The sequence below is a fragment of the Lepus europaeus genome, chromosome 18 (assembly GCF_033115175.1).
Source record: "Lepus europaeus isolate LE1 chromosome 18, mLepTim1.pri, whole genome shotgun sequence".
Classification (NCBI taxonomy): Eukaryota; Metazoa; Chordata; class Mammalia; order Lagomorpha; family Leporidae; genus Lepus; species Lepus europaeus.
The window spans coordinates 33643116-33663324 of NC_084844.1; the positions used below are offsets into that span (position 1 = coordinate 33643116).

General features: G+C 46.6%; 1 protein-coding gene and 1 non-coding gene across 2 annotated transcripts in view; both read right to left on the reverse strand.

Annotated features, from left to right (window-relative positions):
• Nucleotides 1–20209, reverse strand: part of TEX14 (testis expressed 14, intercellular bridge forming factor) — an 86925-nt gene that overhangs the window by 58462 nt on the left and 8254 nt on the right. Inside the window, exons 3-11 of the mRNA XM_062175082.1 lie at nucleotides 15808–15881; nucleotides 15203–15317; nucleotides 9983–10148; nucleotides 9166–9302; nucleotides 5234–5315; nucleotides 3979–4109; nucleotides 2755–2868; nucleotides 1632–1755; nucleotides 289–467 (exon numbers count right to left, since the gene is read on the reverse strand). Coding sequence (XP_062031066.1) covers nucleotides 289–467; nucleotides 1632–1755; nucleotides 2755–2868; nucleotides 3979–4109; nucleotides 5234–5315; nucleotides 9166–9302; nucleotides 9983–10148; nucleotides 15203–15317; nucleotides 15808–15881 — 1122 coding nt within the window. The remainder of the gene's footprint in view (nucleotides 1–288; nucleotides 468–1631; nucleotides 1756–2754; nucleotides 2869–3978; nucleotides 4110–5233; nucleotides 5316–9165; nucleotides 9303–9982; nucleotides 10149–15202; nucleotides 15318–15807; nucleotides 15882–20209) is intronic.
• LOC133747448 (small nucleolar RNA U3) lies at nucleotides 15514–15728 on the reverse strand. Its single transcript, XR_009864385.1, has one exon. It is a non-coding gene; the product is annotated as a small nucleolar RNA U3 (small nucleolar RNA).

Consider the following 20209-nt stretch of genomic DNA (forward strand, 5'->3'; position numbering starts at 1 on the left):
AAGGTCAGTGAAAAGCACACCTGTGTCAAACAACTGAATAATTTAGAGTGAAGTGTTAGAGCACTTACACTTACTGCTAATATTTACTTGTTAACTAATTATTAAAATGAGAATGCCTTGAGAAGTAACTTCCCCAAAGTCACTTTAACCTTGGCAGACACAGTGGACATCTGGGAAACCTCTTCCTCTGCCAGTAAGACAGCCCCACCTAGATCAGATTCTGTCTCTACAGTGAAAGTCCCCCGGGGGAGATCTTCAGAAGGAAGTCGCACTCAAGGTGGTACCCACCTTTCCATCATGTACTCCAGGTTGGTGAGCCTCGCTTCCCCTGCAGAGACAATGTGGACAGCATAGGAGCTGAGGGAGCGGTGGATAAAGCCTCGGGAATGCAGGTATCTCAGGGCATCAGAGATCTGCAGCAGCAAGTGCACGATCACCTCCATGTGCAGCACCGGGAACTGAGACCGCTGCAAGTGAGAGATCAAATGCCAGGAACAAAAGGACTCGGGCCCTCTGACACTACAGTGCTTTGGAATTGCCAGTCTTTGTGTCCGATTTTCACAGCCACCTAGTATCCCCATTTTACAGATGGGGAACCTAAAGCTCAGTGAGGTTAAAAGACAGACCTAAGGTCCCACTGACCCAAGACCCCTGGCTCCAGACCTGGGCTCCCTTCCCTCTACTGAGCAGCTTTGTGCCATGAAAAATGAGGAGAAAGTTCTCAAAGTCTGATATGTGCACCAAGAGTTGGCCTAGAGGAAATTTCCAGGGGAGGTCCTCCACTGCTACAGTAAACCTGCCCTGCCCCCTCCATCCTGATCCCTGTAGCTGTGAGAACCTGGTAGTTCACAGGACCCTTCAGGAAGCAGAGAACCAACCCAGTCCCTACTCCTCTCAGATGAATGAGAAAGTTTGTCCAAAGAAGACAGAAACTGACTCACACCAATGTTATCCAGCTGACTAATGGCACACTGGACCTCTCCCCCAAACAGCATTTTAAGGTAATGCCTTCACTCAGGGAAAAACAAACAAACAAACAAACAAACAAAACAATCCAGAGCACAACTAGGAGGTCATCAGGCAGAGGGAATGGCAGGCCATCTGGGGGAAGGGTCCTTCCTGGAGGGTCTCTCTGCATTCCTACCCAGGGCCAAATCCTCCAGGAGCTCTCGGAAGTCACAGCTCAGCCCAAAGCACACTTCCCAGACCATCTGCTGGCCCTGGAAGACGTGCCACCACCCCTAGGACAGTTGAGAGGTGAGAAAGGAGTGACAAAGGCTTCTGTGTGAACAAAGCAGAATGAATCATAAACGAAAATGCAAGAAAACACAGCCAGTGGCTGTTAGATTACAGACAGCTAGAAACGCAGCAGTGTTTTCTGGGCCTGTGAACGCTCAGATATCTGGTAAGGAAGCAGGATTGACAATAATAAAATCAAACTGGTTCCAGCCATGTACTTATCAGCCTTAAATGGTGTGTACTACAGCCCCCATAAAATAAAAAAATTAAAAGAGACTTATCTTCCATGCATGCGCAAATAGGAAGTCTACTGTTGGGGCACTGGGGAGAGGATGGCAGGGAGGAGACGTGGGAGGGCAGCAAGGGGAAAATCCACAGAAGCAGTCAATTACTCGTTCATGGAGGACACTGAACAGCGTGCCCACTGTGATGCGCTCGTACACAAGGCGAGTCTTCTCCAGGTCCTGGGATAGGCACACAGCCATCAACTGCAGCAGGTGGGGGTGCCGCAGTTTGCTACAAAAGAAAAGAAGCTTCAGATAGGGTGAGAGCGGAGAACATGATGAAAACAAACATGGATGCTTTGAATGCATCCTAAACAAATACTATTTTTCTAAGAAAACAGGATGGGGGAGTGGTCTCTATTGGTGGCATCTGTAGTCTCTAACTGATAAGACCCTGAGGTCTTAAGTCATCCATGGCAACAATGTTGCCAAGAGCTACTGAGCAAGGCCCTCTGCATATTTGGTATGCATCATCGGAGACCCTAACAACCACCTGCAAGAAATGTAGTGTTTTAACCATTTTAGAAATGATTCAGAAATGTCAGGAAATTGAGCCAGGTCACACTTCCCATTCAGTCTCGCTTCAAAGTCCGCAATGAGTCTACACATTCTTCTAGCTCCCTTGGGTCCTCTAGGCTGACTTCCACTAAAGGGAGGATTTGGGCTTTCTAGAGACACCTCCTGCAGCAGGCGAGTGGTCTACTCAGGAGAGAGCTCAATGAGTCTGGGCCTACTCCAGGCCTCAGTGAAACCGTGAATTAAGGGCTTGACCCAGCAGGAGCTGAAGGACCTAACCTTAGAGCCACAGGAAACCTAAGGAACTAAGACCATGGACATGTCCTCAATGGTGGAGACAAGGTCCTCAGATCTCAGCATCTCATGCACAGCTATACTCTATGTACATAGGACAGCTGTGTGGTGTTCTAATGGGCACAGAACCCCAGATGACATGGGCCTCAGCAGAATTAGATGGGCCTAGCGGCTGAACCATCCAGAGATATGAGTCATGGAGTAAATGACACAATTGAGCCCCTCACCACCACCATGCCCTCAGGCTTTTGACTAATTCCTTTTTCTCTCTTGGCAGTCAAGTCAACCAATTCCAAAAGTCAGGAAATGCTGAGGTTGTGGAAAGAGCTCTACTTCAGGGACAGCCCTACATAGCCAGGATCCTGGGTTTGTAAAGAGACCTAGACACACAACATGTGGGGCCCATGGGTCTCCCTCTCACCTGCTGTGTTCCTGCTCGGCAATTAACAGGTCTGCCAGTCGTAGTCTGCTGCAGTGTGGATGGGTGGGGAGGTTCAGCTCCTTCACTGTGACCCTGCTCCCATTCCACACCAGGCTACAAGGTCAGGAGAAAAGGTGAGCAGGAAACTCTTCAGTGAGCCAGCTTTCCCAGCCAGAGACCAGAGAAGTGGTGTTCACACAGTCCCTGGGAACAACTGGGTAGCCTACTCAGGAAAGAGCCCAATGACCCTAGGCCCATTCCTAACTCTGGGAAATTAGATGCAGGTGGCAAGAAGTCACTGAAAGATTCAAGGAAGCCAGTGACTTGATCAGGTCTATACTTTAGAAACACAGTGGCACCAGCAATGTGGGGATTGGGTAGCATACGGCATGTGTGGTCCAGGAAATGGGAGGCCAGTTAGGGGAACAGTCTGGGAGAGGGATGGTGATGACTTGGGCAAGGCAACAGCAATGGGAAAGAGGAGAAGGGGATCTGACAACAAATCTATGGCACAGAGGGGAAAACAAGGAGCATACGTGTCGGGGACAGAGGGCCTTGGGAATCTGGCAGAGGTTTTTCAAGAAGGGATTTCTTATAAGCAGGAAAGAAGTCAGAGTCAAGCAGGCTGAGAGATCTTGGCTAGGACAACTCCTGTGACCATGCAAGGACTGAGTTTCTAGGGATTAAGAACACGCAAGGGACTAGGGTCATAATCAAATCCTGTTACTTATACCTCTGCTGGAGTTGGTTGGTGAAGGCCTCAGTTGATGCCTGAGGCAGCTTCTACAGGGGCCTCAGTACCCTTCAGTCAGTATTAGACATAAGATAATCACCACTAAGCTGCTCTGATTCTTTAGAAAGCAGAGAGGTCCAACTGCTGTCATTGAGTCAGCTCTCAGAGTTCTTCCCAGACTCAGTGGTAATTCCCACAGAAGTCATCTGGCAGATCATTTGGTTGTCACAACAGCAGGGGGCATGAAGGCTGCCACTAGCACCCAGCAGATAAAGACTAGGTACACACTCAAACATCCTACAATGTTCAGGACTACCCCCAGCAACAGAAAATGGCCAAAAATATCAATAGTGTCAAGGCAAAGAAACCCTGATTCAGTCTTAAGCATTCTCTGTGTTTGAGTAGAATCACTCTATCCATAAGGAAGTCCCGTGCAGTCCACTCTTCTTGTGCGACTGAGTCAGGCCTCCCGCTGGCCAGCCCCTGCTTACTTGGTCATGACCATGAAGGGGCCGCTGAAGAAAGAGAAGGTGGGCTCATCATCAGCTTGAATCACTTCCTTTTCTCCAATTATGGGAAGAGACCCTAGATAGGCGAGCTGTGTCCCCCCTGTGAGATAAAACTGAAACCAAAACACAGCTTCAAATTCTGGTGTGAAAAGAGGAAAACAACATACCTGCAACATCTTATCAAGCAGCTAACAAAATTAATAAGGCTAGTTACCAACTGACTGAACACTGCTCTGCACTAGACACTACTCTTTCTACATACTCTTTAACCCCTCTAGAAATTCTCAAGGTTTTACTATTATTTGCCTTTTACTAATAAACTTAAGGTTCACAGAAAGAGTCAGACACATGCTTAAAATGCTATGGCCTAGGGCCGATGCTGTGGCATAGTGGATAAAGCCGCCGCTTGCAGTGTCGGCATCCCATATGGGTGCTGGTTTGAGTCCTGGCTGCTGCACTTATGATCCAGCTCTCTGCTATGGCCTGGAAAAGCAGTAGAAAATTCCCAAGGTCTTGGGCCCTGTACCCATGAGGGAGACTCAGAAGAAGCTCCTGGCTTCTGGCTTCAGATTGGCCCAGCTCCGGTTGTTGCAGCCATTTGGTGAATGAACCAGCAGATGGAAGACTTTCTCTTTCTCTCTATCTTCCTCTCTGTAACTCTCTGCCTTTCAAATAAATAAATAAATCTTAAAAAAAGAAAAAAAAAACCACACATACACCATGGCTGGAACTGAAGGGCCTGCTGTGGTCCCCAGAGAACCAAAGCCTGCATGCAAAGACACCCCTTCTCCCTCCAGCCCCGCAGGCTGCCTCCACAAAGCAAACAAGATCTTGAGCAGCCACAAACATAATCCATCAGTGCAAAACCCATCAGTGCAAAACCGAGGACCCAAAACATGCCATTTGCCCTCAACACGTTTTTCAGTTTAAAAATCTCAATTTATTAAAAGCATTCCAACTATGCTCATTAACCTCATTTCTCATTGCATAGAATATGTGTGGGGTCCTCCCTGGGAATTAAAAGATCATCTTTTAAACTCCCCAAAACTAGCTGAGGGTCATTAAAGGGATTCTCTGTAGGTTTTCCCTATATGTTAGTAAGGACAGAACCACTAAGAGGCACTTTTCCCTCAAAAGGGGCAGGGAAGAAGAAAATTACTTTGGTGAAGGTAAGGGTCGGCAAGGGTGAGAGATGGGTTAGTCTTGTCAATGCTGGCTGTCAGCAGCAACCTCTTACCTTCCCAAAGCCAAAGCTGTAGATATTTTGAGCAGAAATGACCCCAGCTTTAAGCAATCGGTTAGGAGAGCCATTAGCGTTTCTAGAAATATTTAAGAGGAGAAAAAGTAGAATTAATCATTCACATCCAAAGGAGCAATGCTGGATCAAGTTTTCAGAGTGTGTATCTGCTTTTGTCTTTACTACCTTTTTATCACGACGGTACTCCTGACGGTGTAGCAGCCAGCTTCTACAAGGGCGCTGTGCTGCTCATCCCTGGAGCTATGCACCCTTGTATAACCCTTGCAACTCAGAGCTGATCTGTTAACTCAATAGCATATTTCAGAAATGACACTGTCCCTTTCTTTTTTTAAGATTTTATTTATTTATTTGAGAGGTAGAGTTACAGACAGAGAGAGGGAGAGACAGAGAGAGAGGTCTTCCATCTGCTGGTCCACTCTCCAAATGGCCACAATGGCCAGAGTCAAGCCGATTTGAAGCCAGGAGTCAGGAGTTCCCTCTGGGTTTCCCATGTGGGTGCAGTGGCCCGAGCACTTGGGCCATCTTCCACTGCTTTCCCAGACCATAAGCAGAGAGCTGGATCGGAAGAGGAGCAGTGGGACAGGAACCAGTGCCCATATGGAATGCTGGTGCCACAGGCAGAGGCTTATCCTACTAGGCCACAGCACTTGCCCAACAGTGTCACTTTCAAGGCCATAACCACCAGAGCTTCTGCTCCATCTCTCTTAGATCACTTGCTCTGGCAGGATCAAGAGGACATCCAATAAACTCTTTAGAGAGGCTCAACACCCAGCCCTGATTTTGCCAGTCACGTGAGTGTTCCATCTTGGAACTGGATCCTCCAGCCCCAATCAATCTGCAGCCCCAAATGACATCTTGACAGCAACATCATGAGAAACCCAGAGCCAGGACAAATGAGCTAAGTCCTTCCCTAATTCCTGACCCACAGAAATTGTGTAAGATAAAAATGTTTACTATTTGGGGTTGGCATTGTGGCACAGCAAGTTAAGTGCCACCTGTGACACCGGCATCCCGTTTGAGCACCAGTTTGCATCCTGACAGCTCCACTTTCACACTGGCTCCTTGATAATGTGCCTGGAAAAGCAGTGGAAAATGGTCCAAGTGCTCGCATGAGAGACCCGAATGGAGTTCCAGGCTCCTGGCTTGGGCCTGGCCCAGCCCTGGCCATTGCAGCCATTTGGGAAGTGAACCAGTAGATAGAAGACCTCTTTCTCTCTGGACTTCCCCTCACCCCTCTGTAACTCTACCTTTCAAATAAATGAAATAAATTTTTTTTAAAAATTTACTGTTTGAGGCCGGCGCCGTGGCTTAACAGGCTAATCCTCCACCTTGCGGTGCCGGCACACCGGGTTCTAGTCCCGGTTGGGGCGCCGGATTCTATCCCGGTTGCCCCTCTTCCAGGCCAGCTCTCTGCTATGGCCCGGGAAGGCAGTGGAGGATGGCCCAAGTGCTTGGGCCCTGCACCCACATGGGAGACCAGGAGAAGCACCTGGCTCCTGGCTTCGGATCAGCACAATGCGCCGGCCGCAGTAGCCATTGGAGAGTGAACCAACGGCCAAAAGGAAGACTTTTCTCTCTGTCTCTCTTTCTCTCTCTCACTATCCACTCTGCCTGTCAAAAAAAAAAAAAAAAAATTTACTGTTTGAAGTTGCTAAGATCAAAGATTGTCTAAGTTGGAAAGAATCATAAACTACACCTTTTTCAACTTTCTCATTTTACAGATCAGAAGACGGAGCCCAGAGAGTGGAAACTTGCTGCCCTGAGGTCACAGAATAGTAGCAGGCACTGGATCCTGATGCTGTCACTCACATACCACACCCAAATTAGCATCTGTACACTCGAGTCCCATTAACGGAAGCTGTCTTGGAAAGAGTGGTAATACCCCATATTTCTTTGTCTCCTAGAGCCCTGTATGGTGCTGTGGATGCAGTAAGTTCTTAGTTAATGCTTGCTAACATAGTTTCAGCTCAGACTGAAGGAGAAAACAAAAAAACTATTCTGCTGCTACCAGAGCCACTTTCCCTCTCTTGGCCAATGGCAAAGGAGCAGGGGGCAGAGTGTGCACTAGCCCCAACCTACAACAGGTCTGTAAGGCCCCAGATGTGAATGATTCTGCTGTGGGAGGCATTTTGGGCTTTACCTCCTTGGCACCTTATCAGTGCCAGGTGTCCCCTCCCTGCTGTTTAGAGAGTTCAAGGTTTAGACTGAAGTAAACTGGATATCTCAATTTATACTTGGTGTCCCAACATTACTGACAGTGCCCCTTTAACTCTGAAAATAGCCAGGGTAGGGGCCAGTGCTGTGGCATAGCAGGTAAAGCCACTGCCTGCAGTGCTGGCATTCCATAAGGGCACTGGTTCAAAACCCAGCTGCTCCACTTCTAATCCAGCTCTCTGCTATGGGCTGGGAAAGCAGTGGAAGATGGCCCAAGTGCTTGGGCCCCTGCACCCACTTGGGAAACCTGGAAGAAGTTCCTTGCTCCTGGCTTCAGATCAGCGCAGCTCTGGGCATGGTGGCCTATTGGGGAGTGAACCAGCAGATGGATGACCTCTCTCTCTGGCTCGACCTCTCTCTGTAACTCTTTCAAATAAATATATATATATATATTTTTTGGACAGGCAGAGTGGACAGTAGAGGGAGACAGAGAGAAAGGTCTTCCTTTTTTTTGCCATTGGTTCACCCTCCAATGGCCGCCGCGGTAGGCGTCAAATAAATATTTTTAAAGAAAAGAAAATAGCCGGGGTAGATGACAAGCATGATGGTCATTTGCATTCAAGTAGACAGCCCATGAGAAGACTGTTTTCCTACAGGCAATCAATTTCTTCAAGAAACACAGCCTTTATGCTTAGGCCTCAAAAATCCAAGAGATAGAGGCCTTTTCCTGCCCAAAGGAACAGACTCTTGAGCTAGCAGTGAGGGTAGGACCTCTCCGCCCCAAGCAGCAGAACAGGGGCTCCCTACCTGGGGGCCTCTTGGAGGGTGAGGGTTATGTTTCAGCAAAGGAGCCAGCTGATCTCTCACAGTGACCAGGATAATAGCTGTGGCTCAGGCAAGCATTTCTTGCTCTCTTACCTAGATTCCACAGTCCATGTCTATGCCACTTCCAGCCTGGCCTGGCTGGAAGCAGGGGTTACTGACTACAGTTGTCTACGACCATGCATCATCTGTACTTCTCAGTTCAGTGCTTTGCTTTGCTTTCCCCCATCCATGCCTCATGTTAACACACATCTGGGAGGAATCCTACCTGACAGAGCACTGATCACAGATTTAAGAAGCCAACTTTTACTTCAAGGTTTTGTGTGGTTTGTTTACTGCCTGACCTGCATTCCACACTGGAAGCTAGTTACACTTCCGATTCCAGCTTCCTGCTAAAGTGCACAGAGGCAACAGGTGATAGCTCAAGTAGCTGAGTCCCTGCCACCCATGTGGGAAATTCTAGCTCTTGGCTTCAACTTCATCCAGTCCTGGTTGCTGCATGCATTGGCGAGTGAATCTTCTAGCAAATGGTACTTTCATTTTTTCTGTCCCTGACTTTCAAATAAATAAGAATTTTAAAAACAGCTGAAGAAACTATAAGTTAATCATTCGTGCTCTTTTATCATCTTAGTAATAAAGGAATACTCTCTACAGTCCAGGAGATAACATAAAGGTCAGCCAGCTGCCCTGCTGGGTAAGCATTTCCTGCTGGGCTCCCCAACTGAGAAGCCCCTCCTCTGTTAACCACTGAAGTCCACTCCTCCACCAGACCTCCCCTTGGGAGCAGGAGAGATGGCCTAAGGTGCTCCTCTGGCTGTCCTTTACCAGTGAAATTCAGCTCTTTGGGTGGCCAGATGCCAGAGGGTATCCATGCTGAGGGCTCCCACAAGGTTTGGTGGTGCCGAACATCCCACTCTGCTCAAGGTTGCACTCACCCCTGCATGAGTCCCCCAAACCAGGGCGGGCTGCAGATGAGCCGATGCGGGGAGTCTACCTTCTTCAGGAGGTCGTAGGAGAAGCCCTGGATGATGGCCTGCATGTGGGAGGCACAGCGCTGCATAAACTCCACCATCTGCAACACAGCACAGGACACTCAGTGCTGGCCACGCCCACCTTCAATGGGAATGAGCTCGGGTCTGAGGAGCTGAGAGTCCCTGACAGGGAAACCGCTGGAAAGGGAAGGGCCTAGGTGATTTCCTAAAGGCACAGTGAAGTTTTGGTGATAGTTTCCTGGACCTCCCTCTTTTAATAGATGAGGAAACTGAGGCCAAGAGAAGTGAAGTTACTTATCCTGGGCCCAACAGCTGATGAGGCTGCACGTGGAGGTGCTGGCACTGTGCATGTTCTTTGTGTTTCACAACTCTTGTGTTATTCAGTCCTCGTTAAACACATTACATCTGCCAGTGTGTGGCCTCAAGGCAAGCTTAGTGTCAACTGGCCTCAGTTTCCACATCCATGAAATCAGAACAAAAGTACCTACCTGAGAGATTGCTGTGAAGACTAAGTGAATATAGAAAAACAATTACAACAACACCTGATTTGTGATCAGTGACAGCTCAACACAAAAATTATCATTGTTCTCCCTCCCCACAGAGTGGCTGACTAGAAAGGTTCACTAGACTTGCCCAGGATTAACCTGCTTCAGCGCAGGCCAGTGGTAAGGCCCTGCAACTTCTGTGCTGCCCCCTGGAATCCTGATTCTCAGACCAGTGCTCCTCCACTCAGCAGGCTACCGAGTAGGGTCCACCTTACCGGGGTGCTGCGCTCCTTCCCTGCTGCCAAGGCCCAGGTCTGCGGGTTTTGCCCTTTCTCATCATGGAGTCGCAGGTCACCCCCTGCATCAAGCAGTTTGCTGAGGATCCATTGATTGCCTGAAAATGCTGCTGCGTGGACAGGGGTGCTCCCATCAAAGCAGCGGCTGGGAAGAGGATGGTACAATGAGTATCCATGGCAACACTCTCTTGCCACAGAGCTGATTCAAGGGGGAACTCTCCACAGGGCTGCCAGTCTGCAGAGGCCATCCTCAGCAGTAAGGGCTCTAGTTGCACCATGGGTGCTTTACACATACCCCTTTCTCCATGCTTATGCCAGCTCTTCAAGGCATTCTCATTGCCCAATTTGCAGATGAAGAAACAAAAGGGAAAAGTTGAAGTGCATACTCAGGTGTGGGTTTGGTTCCAAATCCAGTGTTCTTTCCCCACCACCCTGATACTGGCTGCCCTGAAACAATTTTTCTTAAGATTTACTTATTTATTTATTTGAAAGGTAGTTACAGAGAAACAGGGAGAGACAGAGACAGACAGAGCTTCCATCCGCTAGTTCGCTGTCCAGAAGGCCACAACAGCTGTAGTTGGGCCGGTCCAAAGCCACAAGCCAGGAGCTTCTTCCCAGTCTCCCATGTGGGTACACTGGCCCAAGTACTTGAACCATCCTTCACTGCTTGCCCAGGCCATTAGCAGGGATCTGGATTGGAAGTGGAGCAGCCAGGACTTGAACCGGCGCCAGTTGGGATGCTGGCACTGCAGGCAATGGCTTTACCTGTGATGCCACAACGTCAGCACTGAAACAATTTCTTAACGTCTGCAGTGTCCTAGGGGGCGGGGGGGTCAGGCTGATTAAGCACAGACTACCCAGGGTCCATTCTCCCTAGCGCAGGAATGGCTCTGCTTCCCATGTCTGTGGTAGAGGCCTACAGAACCTTAGGAACTGCAATCTAGTCAAGGATCTACGCCTCAGGAAAATGCTACAACAGCCTCTATGCTGTCCAGTACACGATGAGGACATGATGTATAGCTGTATCAGAGTAATCTGGGGAGCTTTCTCACTTTAGTTGAAAAAGAAACACAACTGAGAGGAGGAAGGGGAAAGTGAGCAAGAAGAAAGAAAAGGAAAGAAGAGAATAAAAGGAGGATGAGGAAGAAAAGAAAAATAAGGAAAAAAACTTCCCAATTCCAGACACCCAGTTCTCTTGGTCAGGGGCAATTACCACTACAGGCTTTTGTATCCTTCCAGAAGTTTTCTCCATATCAGAGTACTTCAAAGAGTTTGTGGAAAATGGAATTATAAGGTAAGTTTAGGGGTCAGTGCTGTGGTACAATAGGTTAAAGCCATATGGGTGCCAGTTCAAGACCCCACAGCTCCACTTTTTTTTTTTTTAAGATTTATTTATTTTACTTGAAAGAGTTACATAGAGAAGGAGAGGCAGAAAGAGAGAGAGAGGTGTCTTCCATCTGCTGGTTCACTCCCAAACTGGCCATAACAGCCACAGCTGCACTGATCCAAAGCCAGGAGCCAGGAGTTTCTTCAGAGTCTTCCATGTGGGTGCAGGGGCCCAAGGACTTGAGCCATCTTCTACTGCTTTCCCAGGCCATAGCGGAGAGCTGGATCGAAAGTGGAATAGCCGGGGCCGGCGCCGTGGCTTAACAGGCTAATCCTCCGCCTTGCGGCGCTGGCACACCGGGTTCTAGTCCCGGTTGGGGCGCCGGATTCTGTCCCGGTTGCTCCTCTTCCAGGCCAGCTCTCTGCTATGGCCCGGGAAGGCAGTGGAGGATGGCCCAAGTGCTTGGGCCCTGCACCCACATGGGAGACCAGGAGAAGCACCTGGCTCCTGGCTTCGGATCAGTGAGATGCGCCGGCCGCAGCGGCCATTGGAGGGTGAACTAACAGCAAAAAGGAAGACCTTTCTCTCTGTCTCTCTCTCTCACTATCCACTCTGCCTGTCAAAAAAAAAAAAAAAGTGGAACAGCCGGGTCTCGAACTGGCGCCTATATGGGATGCCTGCACTGCAGGCGGCGGCTTTACCCACTGTGCTACAGTGCCAGCCCCCTGCTCCACTTCTGATCCAGCTCCCTGCTAATGCACCCAGAAAACAGCAGAGGATGGCCCAAGTGCCTGGAATCCCTGACATCCATGTGGGGTACTTGGATGGAGTTCCAGGCTCCTGTCTTCAGCCTGGCTCCTGTTATGGCCATCTGGGGAGTGAAGAAGCTCATGGAAGATCTCTGTCTGTCTCTCCTTTCTCTCTTTAACTCATCCTTTCAAATAAATAAATCTTCATTTTTTTAAAAAAAAAGTAAGTTTATCTTAGTGTAAAAATGTGTGAAGTCCATGTATACGAGGGATCTTCTAAAAGCTTACAAAAATGTGTATTATGAAAAATCTATGGGCCGGCGCCGTGGCTTAACAGGCTAATCCTCCGCCTAGCGGCGCCAGCACACCGGGTTCTAGTCCCGGTTGGGGCGCCGGATTCTATCCCGGTTGCCCCTCTTCCAGGCCAGCTCTCTGCTATGGCCCGGGAAGGCAGTGGAGGATGGCCCAAGTGCTTGGGCCCTGCACCCACATGGGAGACCAGGAGAAGCACCTGGCTCCTGGCTTTGGATCAGCGAGATGCGCTGGCCGCAGTGGCCATTGGAGGGTGAACCAACGGCCAAAAGGAAGACCTTTCTCTCTGTCTCTCTCCCTCTCACTATCCACTCTGTCAAAGAAAAAAAAAAAAAAAAAAGAAAGAAAAAACAATATCCCGTTCCTTTAATTGCAAACCACCACTCTACATTGGAAATTGGGTTCATGCTCCACAGGTGATGGATAGTAACATCCCCCAGGGATTTTATAAAAAAAAAAAAAGAAAAGAAAAAGAAAAGAAAAGAAAAAAGAAAAATCTATGCATGGATTTCACAGTTTTTGATGCCAAAATGAACTTTTCTCCATTTTATTTGAAAGAGACAGAAATAGACACAGAGTCAGACAAGACAAAGATCCTCCATCTGATGGTTCACTTCCTGAATGCCTGCAACAGCCAGGGCTGGGCCAAGTAAAGCTAGGAGCCAGGAACTCAATCCAGGTCTCCCATGTGGGTGGTAGGGATCCACATACTTGAGCCATCATCTGTCTGCTGCCTCCCAGGGTATACACTGGCAGCAAGCTGGAACTGCATGTGGAGATGGGACTCAAACCCAGGCACTCTGATATGGTATGTGGGCATCCCAAGCAGTGTCTTAACGTCAAACATCTACTCCCCTAAACATACCTTTTAATTCCATTTTCCATGAACTTTCTGAAGTTCCCTCATATATAAAAATATGAGTAAGAGTATGCTATTAGGGTGGCGTCTCGGCTCACTTGGCTAATCCTCAGCCTGCGGCGCCAGCACCCAGGGTACTAGTCCCGGTTGCTCCTCTTCCAGTCCAGCTCTCTGCTGTGGCCAGGAAGGCAGTGGAGGATGGCCCAAGTGCTTGGGCCCTGCACCCCATGGGAGACCAGGAAGAAGCACCTGGCTCCTGGCTTCGGATCGACGCAGCATGCTGGCCACAGCGACCATTTGGGAGGTGAACCAAGGGAAAAAGGAAGACCTTTGTCTCTCTCTCATTGTCTAACTCTGCCCGTCAAAAAAAAAAAAAAAATGCTATTAAAACTGTTCTGCACATAAATCTTTCCGTGTGACCTATTATCTGAGAGAAAGTTCCATACAAGAAAATATGAATCACCTCAATTTTTTTTCAAAGCTGCCTGGTCTTTCAATGTATGGATGTACAGTAATTTTAGCTAGTGAGCCATTGGGATACTTGTCAAAAATACAGATTTACAAACTATACCCTGGACTAACTGAAATCCAAAAGCACAGGGCCCAGCAATATGGTCTTACATGGTCCCAGGTGGTGCTAATGAGGTGGGTCTTTCTGGGACCAGTGAGGAATTCCTCCCATCGCCTGGCCAGACAAGCAGTCTAGCACACTGCATTGTGGGATCCCTAATATCCTCCTTGTGCAAAAACAACTTTCTTTGCTTTGATTATTCCTAATCTCAACAATCCCTAGTCTAATCATTCCACAAACTGTAAGAAAGCTGGGTGGAAAGGAGAGAAGATACTATTTTTCATTTCTCATTAATGCTAAGGAAGAAAGCAGTAAAATTTTATATACAACAAACCTTACAAAGGAATCCAGTCCCAAGTAATATCAAAATGTGTACTACTTATTGATTTACCTTAAATGAAAACTGCTCAGGCTGATCTGATAACCCAGAGGTGTGTTTCATTGGTCAACAGAGTGTGAAAATTTTGAAATAATGGGCAATATTTAACCTTTGGGAGATTTCATACTAAAAATTAGGATTTCCAGGGGGAGCATTTGACACAGGGGCTTAAGTCACCACTTCGGATGACCACGTACCATTTCAGAGTCCCTGGTTCAAGTCCTGGCTACTCTGCCTCTGCTCCGGTTTCCTACTAATGACCACGGGAGGCAGCAGGTAACAACACAAGTACTTAAGTCTCTGCTATCCATATGAGAAAGCTAGTTGGAGTTCCAGGCTCCTGGCTTCTTGGCTGGCCCAGCCGGAGCTGAAGTGGGCATTTGGAGAATGAAACAGCTGATAGAAGTTTCTTTCTCTGTAACTCTGACTTTCTCTCCCTCTCCCTCTCTAACTCTTTCAGATACATAAATAAATCTTAGAAAAAAAAAAAAAAAAAAGGCAAGAAGGCTGTGAAAAAGCCACAATGTTTCAGAAAGAGATGTTCACACATCATTGATGTATTACATTGTGTTGCTATTTCATATTAAAATACTGGACCAATATTAAAATCAGATTCTTTTAAGCCACAACTATACAATTCAGGCAAAAGTCATCCTTTCTAACAAAGTCATGTCAAGTACAATGACTGGTGAAAAACTTGTGGGGATTTTAAACCACTAAAGCTAATGAAGTATATAGTACAATTATAACCCAGTGGTAGAAACATGCCAACAGTCCTGTTAATGACTTATTAACTGATAAGTCACTCATCTCATTTTATCATTCCAAAGGACTCAGTATAACTACTTAGAAAAAATTTTATTAGCAGTTAAAATTATTTCAACTATGTATATATTTCATGGGTACACATCAGCAAGGTTCTCTTAATGTTTGGTCAAATTAGCTTCCAAATGCCCCAGCTCATCTTAGGAGGACACTCCTTATTTTCTAGGTATTACTTACTGATTTGGATCTGACCCATAATCCACCAGGACATCAACTAATTTCGTCAGGCCTAATAACGCTGCAACAAAAAGTGCTGTCTGGCCCAGGGAGTTAACGGCATCAACGTAAATTCCTGCAAAGCAAGCACAGAATCCAAGCGAATATTACTAAGCTCCTTAAGACACAACTAGAGAATTTAAACCTAAGGAAACACTGGGAAAATCCCAACAGCTCCCAGTCCTAAAAGTTCTCCCCGGCATCCACACCGCAGCAACAATAACCAGTATCAACGCCAGAGCTTCCTTTAGACACCAGCATTAAAAACGAAAACCACTCAGACTGCGTCCTCCCCCTCTCGCTCCCCGCAGGGAGACGAGAACGATCATCAATGGCAAATGGCGGCCGCAGCGAGGCGGCACCAAGAGCCGGCTTCACGCTCAGGGGACGACGCTGCGCCTCCTCCTCGTGGTTTCCGGTGCTCTACACGTTCAGAGAAACTTCTCTAGTAGCGGACTATAGAAATGATCCCTGAAAGTATAGTCTTGGCCCAACCCGCGCCGCCTCCGCCGGGCCCGCGCACGCCACGCACTTGTAAGCGATGGCGAGACAGTGTCCGCGCTGACCTCCCTTTGCAAAGTCTCCGCAGAGCACTCCCGAAGGGCTGCTTAGACACAGCTTCCAAACCGCACTCCCAACACTCCCGGCGGTATATTAAAAATGGGGAAAAGAACTAAACCCGCAGGAGCCCAATTAGCATCTGACAGGCGCGACAGCCAATCAGAGCGACTGTCTCTGCCCTGAGGGTGTGGCCCCGAGCGTCAAACTAACCTGAAACCCGACCGCGACCTCGGTGGGTGGCTTTTCTTCTTCACCGGGAAGATTCTGAGCTTTGAAGCTAATAGGCGGGGTATTGTAAAAATGCTGCTCTTTCAGTTAGAAAAAACGGAACAAAACTCCAAAGTGGTTTTGGGGATGTGTGGACATGGAGGGAATTTGTGCTTTTAACAGGAACTTTGTACATTTTTTGTACTGTTTCAGTTTTTAACCTTAGATTAAAATTTTTATTTTTTAAATTTATTTATTCAAGACGTAGAGTTACAGACAGAGGGTTCCCACCCTCTGGTTTACTCCCCAAGTGGCCACAACAGCTTCAGCTGGGCCAATCTGAAGTCAGGAGCCAGGGACTTCTTGCAGATCTCCCATGTAGGTGCAAGGGCCCAATCATTTGGGCCTTCTTTTGCTGCTTTCCCAAACCATTAGCAGGCAGCTGGATCAGAAGTGGAGCAGCCGGGTCTCGGTGCCCATATAGAATGCTGGAGACATACGCAGAGGTTTAACATACTATGCCACAGCGCCAGTTCCATAACTTTTTTTTCTTTTATTTTATTTACTTGAAAGCGAATAGACATAACCAGAAAAGATATTCACCACAACACATTGTAGTCAAAATCTCCACAGTAAAATATAAAGAAAATATTCTCAAATGTGCATGAGAGAAACACCAGGTTACTTTCAGAGGATCTCCAATTAGATTCACAGCTGACTTCTCATTAGAAACCCCACAGGCCAGGTAATAATGGTGAGATATATTCCAAGTCTTAAGAGAAAAAAAAAATTGTCAATCCAGAATACTGTATCCTGCAAAGCTCTCACTAATGAATAAAGGTGAATTACAGACTTTCCATAACAAACAGAAATTCAAAGAATTTGTCACCACTCATCCAACATTACAAAAGATGCTTAAGGATGTGCTACACACAGAAACACAGAAACATGGTCATCACTATGAAAGAAGATGAAGGAAGAAAATCTCCCAGTGAAAGTACAAAGGAAATCTAAAGCAAACAATAGGAATACTTATGGAAAAATGACAGGACCAAGTCATTACTTAACAATAGTCACCTTGAATGTAAACGGTATCAACTTCCCAGTTAAAAGATGCAGACTGGCTGAATGGATTAAAAAAAATCTATCTGCTGCCTACAAGAAACACATCTCACCAACAGAGATACACGCAGACTGAAAGTGAAAGGATGGAAAAGATATTTCATGATAACAAAAACCAAAAAAGAGCTGGTATAGCCATCCTAATATCAGACAAAATAGACTTTAACACAAAAACTGTTGGTTAATCCTCTGCCTACAGTGCTGGTATCCCATATGGACTCTGGGTTCTAGTCCCAGTTGCTCCTCTTCCACTCCAGCCCTCTGCTGTGGCCTGGGAGGGCAGCAGAGGATGACCCATGTGCTTGGGCGCCTACACCCACATGGGAGACCAGGAAGAAGCACCTGGCTCCTAGCTTCGGACTGGCGTAGTTCGGCCATGGCAGCCATTTGGAGAGTGAACCAACAGAAGGAAGATCTTTCTCTCTGTCTCTCTCTCTCTCTCACTGTCTAACTCTATCTTTTAAAAAAAAAAAAAAAGAAATGTTAATGGATCTCAAGGGAAACATAGGAGCTGGTGCTGTGGCATAGTGGTTAAAGCCACTGCCTGCAGTGCCAGCATCCCATATGGGTGCCAGTTCAAGTCCCAGCTGTTCCACTTCTGAGCCAGTTCTCTGTTATGGCCTGGGAAAGTGAAGGACCCCAAATCTGGGAATCCAGCGCTCTCGGGTGATCGCCCAAAGACCCAAAACTCCAGCCCAGTAGATGCAAAAGCAAGAGGATATTTATTAATACGTTTGCGCAAACGGGCTCCCCAGCACCTCAGGCAGTCAAGAGAGCGAGAGAGCCCCGAGCAGGGGTTACAGCAGTTTTTAAAGACAATAGCCACCTGATTAACATATGTATGCGGGGCATTTGGTGATTGGCTATTTTGAAGGGCAAACTCTTGTTGCGATTTTAGTGAGGGAAGGGGTAAGTTTATACAATGGTCACAGAACCTTATTGCAACTCTTTTCCGGACTCCTGCAAGTGTTATCGCGTGAGACAGTTACACAGAGCAGTTTCCCAAGGCAGTTTCCCAAGGTTATCCTGTAGGCAGGTGGAGACACAGTTATCTTAAGGAATGGCTACTGTCAGCAGCCAAACTTTTTAACCCTTGCTAAAATTATTTTAATATTTACTTTTAGCAGGGGTCTTACAAAAGTAATAGAACATGTCCCAAGTCCTTGGGCCCCTGCACCCACGTGGAGACCCAGAAAGAGCTCCTGGCTTCGAATCAGCCCAGTTCTAGCTGTTGCAGCCATTTGGGGAGTGAACTAGTGAATGGAAGACTTTCTCTCTCTCTCTTTCTCTCTGCCTCTGCCTTTCAAATAAATAAATAAATAAAATAAAGGAAGACACAGACTCCCATACAATAGTAAAGGGGGACTTCAATATCCCACTTTCAGCAATTGACAGATCAACCAGACAAAAAATCAGCAAAGAAACAACAGAGTTAATTGACATTACAGACCAGATGATCCTAACAAATATCTACAGAACTTTTCATCCTACAGTCCCAGAATATATATTCTTCTCACCAGCGCATGGAAATTTATCTAGGATAGACTATATGCTAGGCCATAGAGCAAGTTTCACCAAATACAAAAACAATCGAACTCATACCATGCATTTTCTTGGATCACAATGGAATGAAGCTGGAACTCAAACTCAGGAATCTCTAGAACATATGTAAACACATGGAAACTGAACAACATGCTCCTGAAAGAACAGTGGGTCATTGAATAAATCAAAAGAGAAATAAAAAAATTTCTGGAAAAAATGAAGACAACAATACAACATATTAAAATTTATCAGGGCCGGTGCTGTGGCACAGCAGGTTAAAGCCCTGGCCTGAAGCGCTGGCATCCCATATGGGCACCAGTTCTAGTCTCGGCTGCTCCTCTTCTGATCCAGCTCTCTGCTATGGCCTGGGAAAGCAGTAGAAGATGGCCCAAGTCCTTGGGCTCCTGCGCCCACATGGGAGACCCGGGAGCAGCTCCTGGCTCCTGGCTTCGGATTGGCACAGCTCTGGCTGTTGAGGCCATCTAGGGAGTGAACCAGCGAGTGGAAGACGAATATCTCTCTATCTCTACATCTCTCTGTAACTCTGTCTTTCAAATAAATAAAATAAATCTTTAAAAAAAATTTATGGGATACAGCAAAAGCAGTGTTAAGAGGAAAGTGTATAGCAATTGGTACCTACATCAAGAAACTGGAAAGGCATAAAATAAATGAGCTAACAATGTATCTCAAGGACCTAGAAAAACAACAGCAAACCAAACCCAAAACTAGTAGAAGAAATAATTAAAATGAGAGAATAAACAAAATTGAAGCCAAAAAAAATACAAAAGGTCAGCGAAATGAAGAGCTAATTTTTTGAAAAAAATAAACAAAATTGACCCAACCAAAGAGGGAGAAGACCCAAATCAATAAAATTAGAGAAGAAAAAGGTAATGCAGCAGACACACCACAGAAATAAAAAGAATCATCAGAAATTACTACAAAGGGCTGTATACCAACAAACTGGGAAACCTATCAGAAATGGATAGATTCCTGGACACATACAACTCACCTAAATTGAGCCACGAATACACACACAAAAAAAAACCTAAACAGACCCATAACCAAGACAGAAACTGAATCAGTAATAAACACCCTCCCAACAAAGAAAAGCCCGGGATTGGATGGCTTCACTGCTGAACTCTACCAGTCATTTAAAGAAGAACTCTAATTATTCTCAAGCTATTCAAAACAATTGAAAGGGAGGGAATCCTCCATAACTCCTTCTGTGAAGCCAGCATCATCTTAATTCCCAAACCTGAAAAAGATGCAACAGAGAAAGAGAACTACAGACCAATTTCCCTGATGAATATAGATGAAAACAAAATACTAGCCAATCGAATCCAACAACACATCATAAAGATCACCCACCCAGACCAAGTGGGATTTATTTCTAGTATCTAGGAGTGGTTCAACATTCACAAATCAATCAATGTGATAAATCACATTAATAAACTGAAGAACAAAAACCATATGATTATCTCAACAGATGCAGAGAAAGCATTCGATAAAACACAATACCTTTCATGATGAAAACTT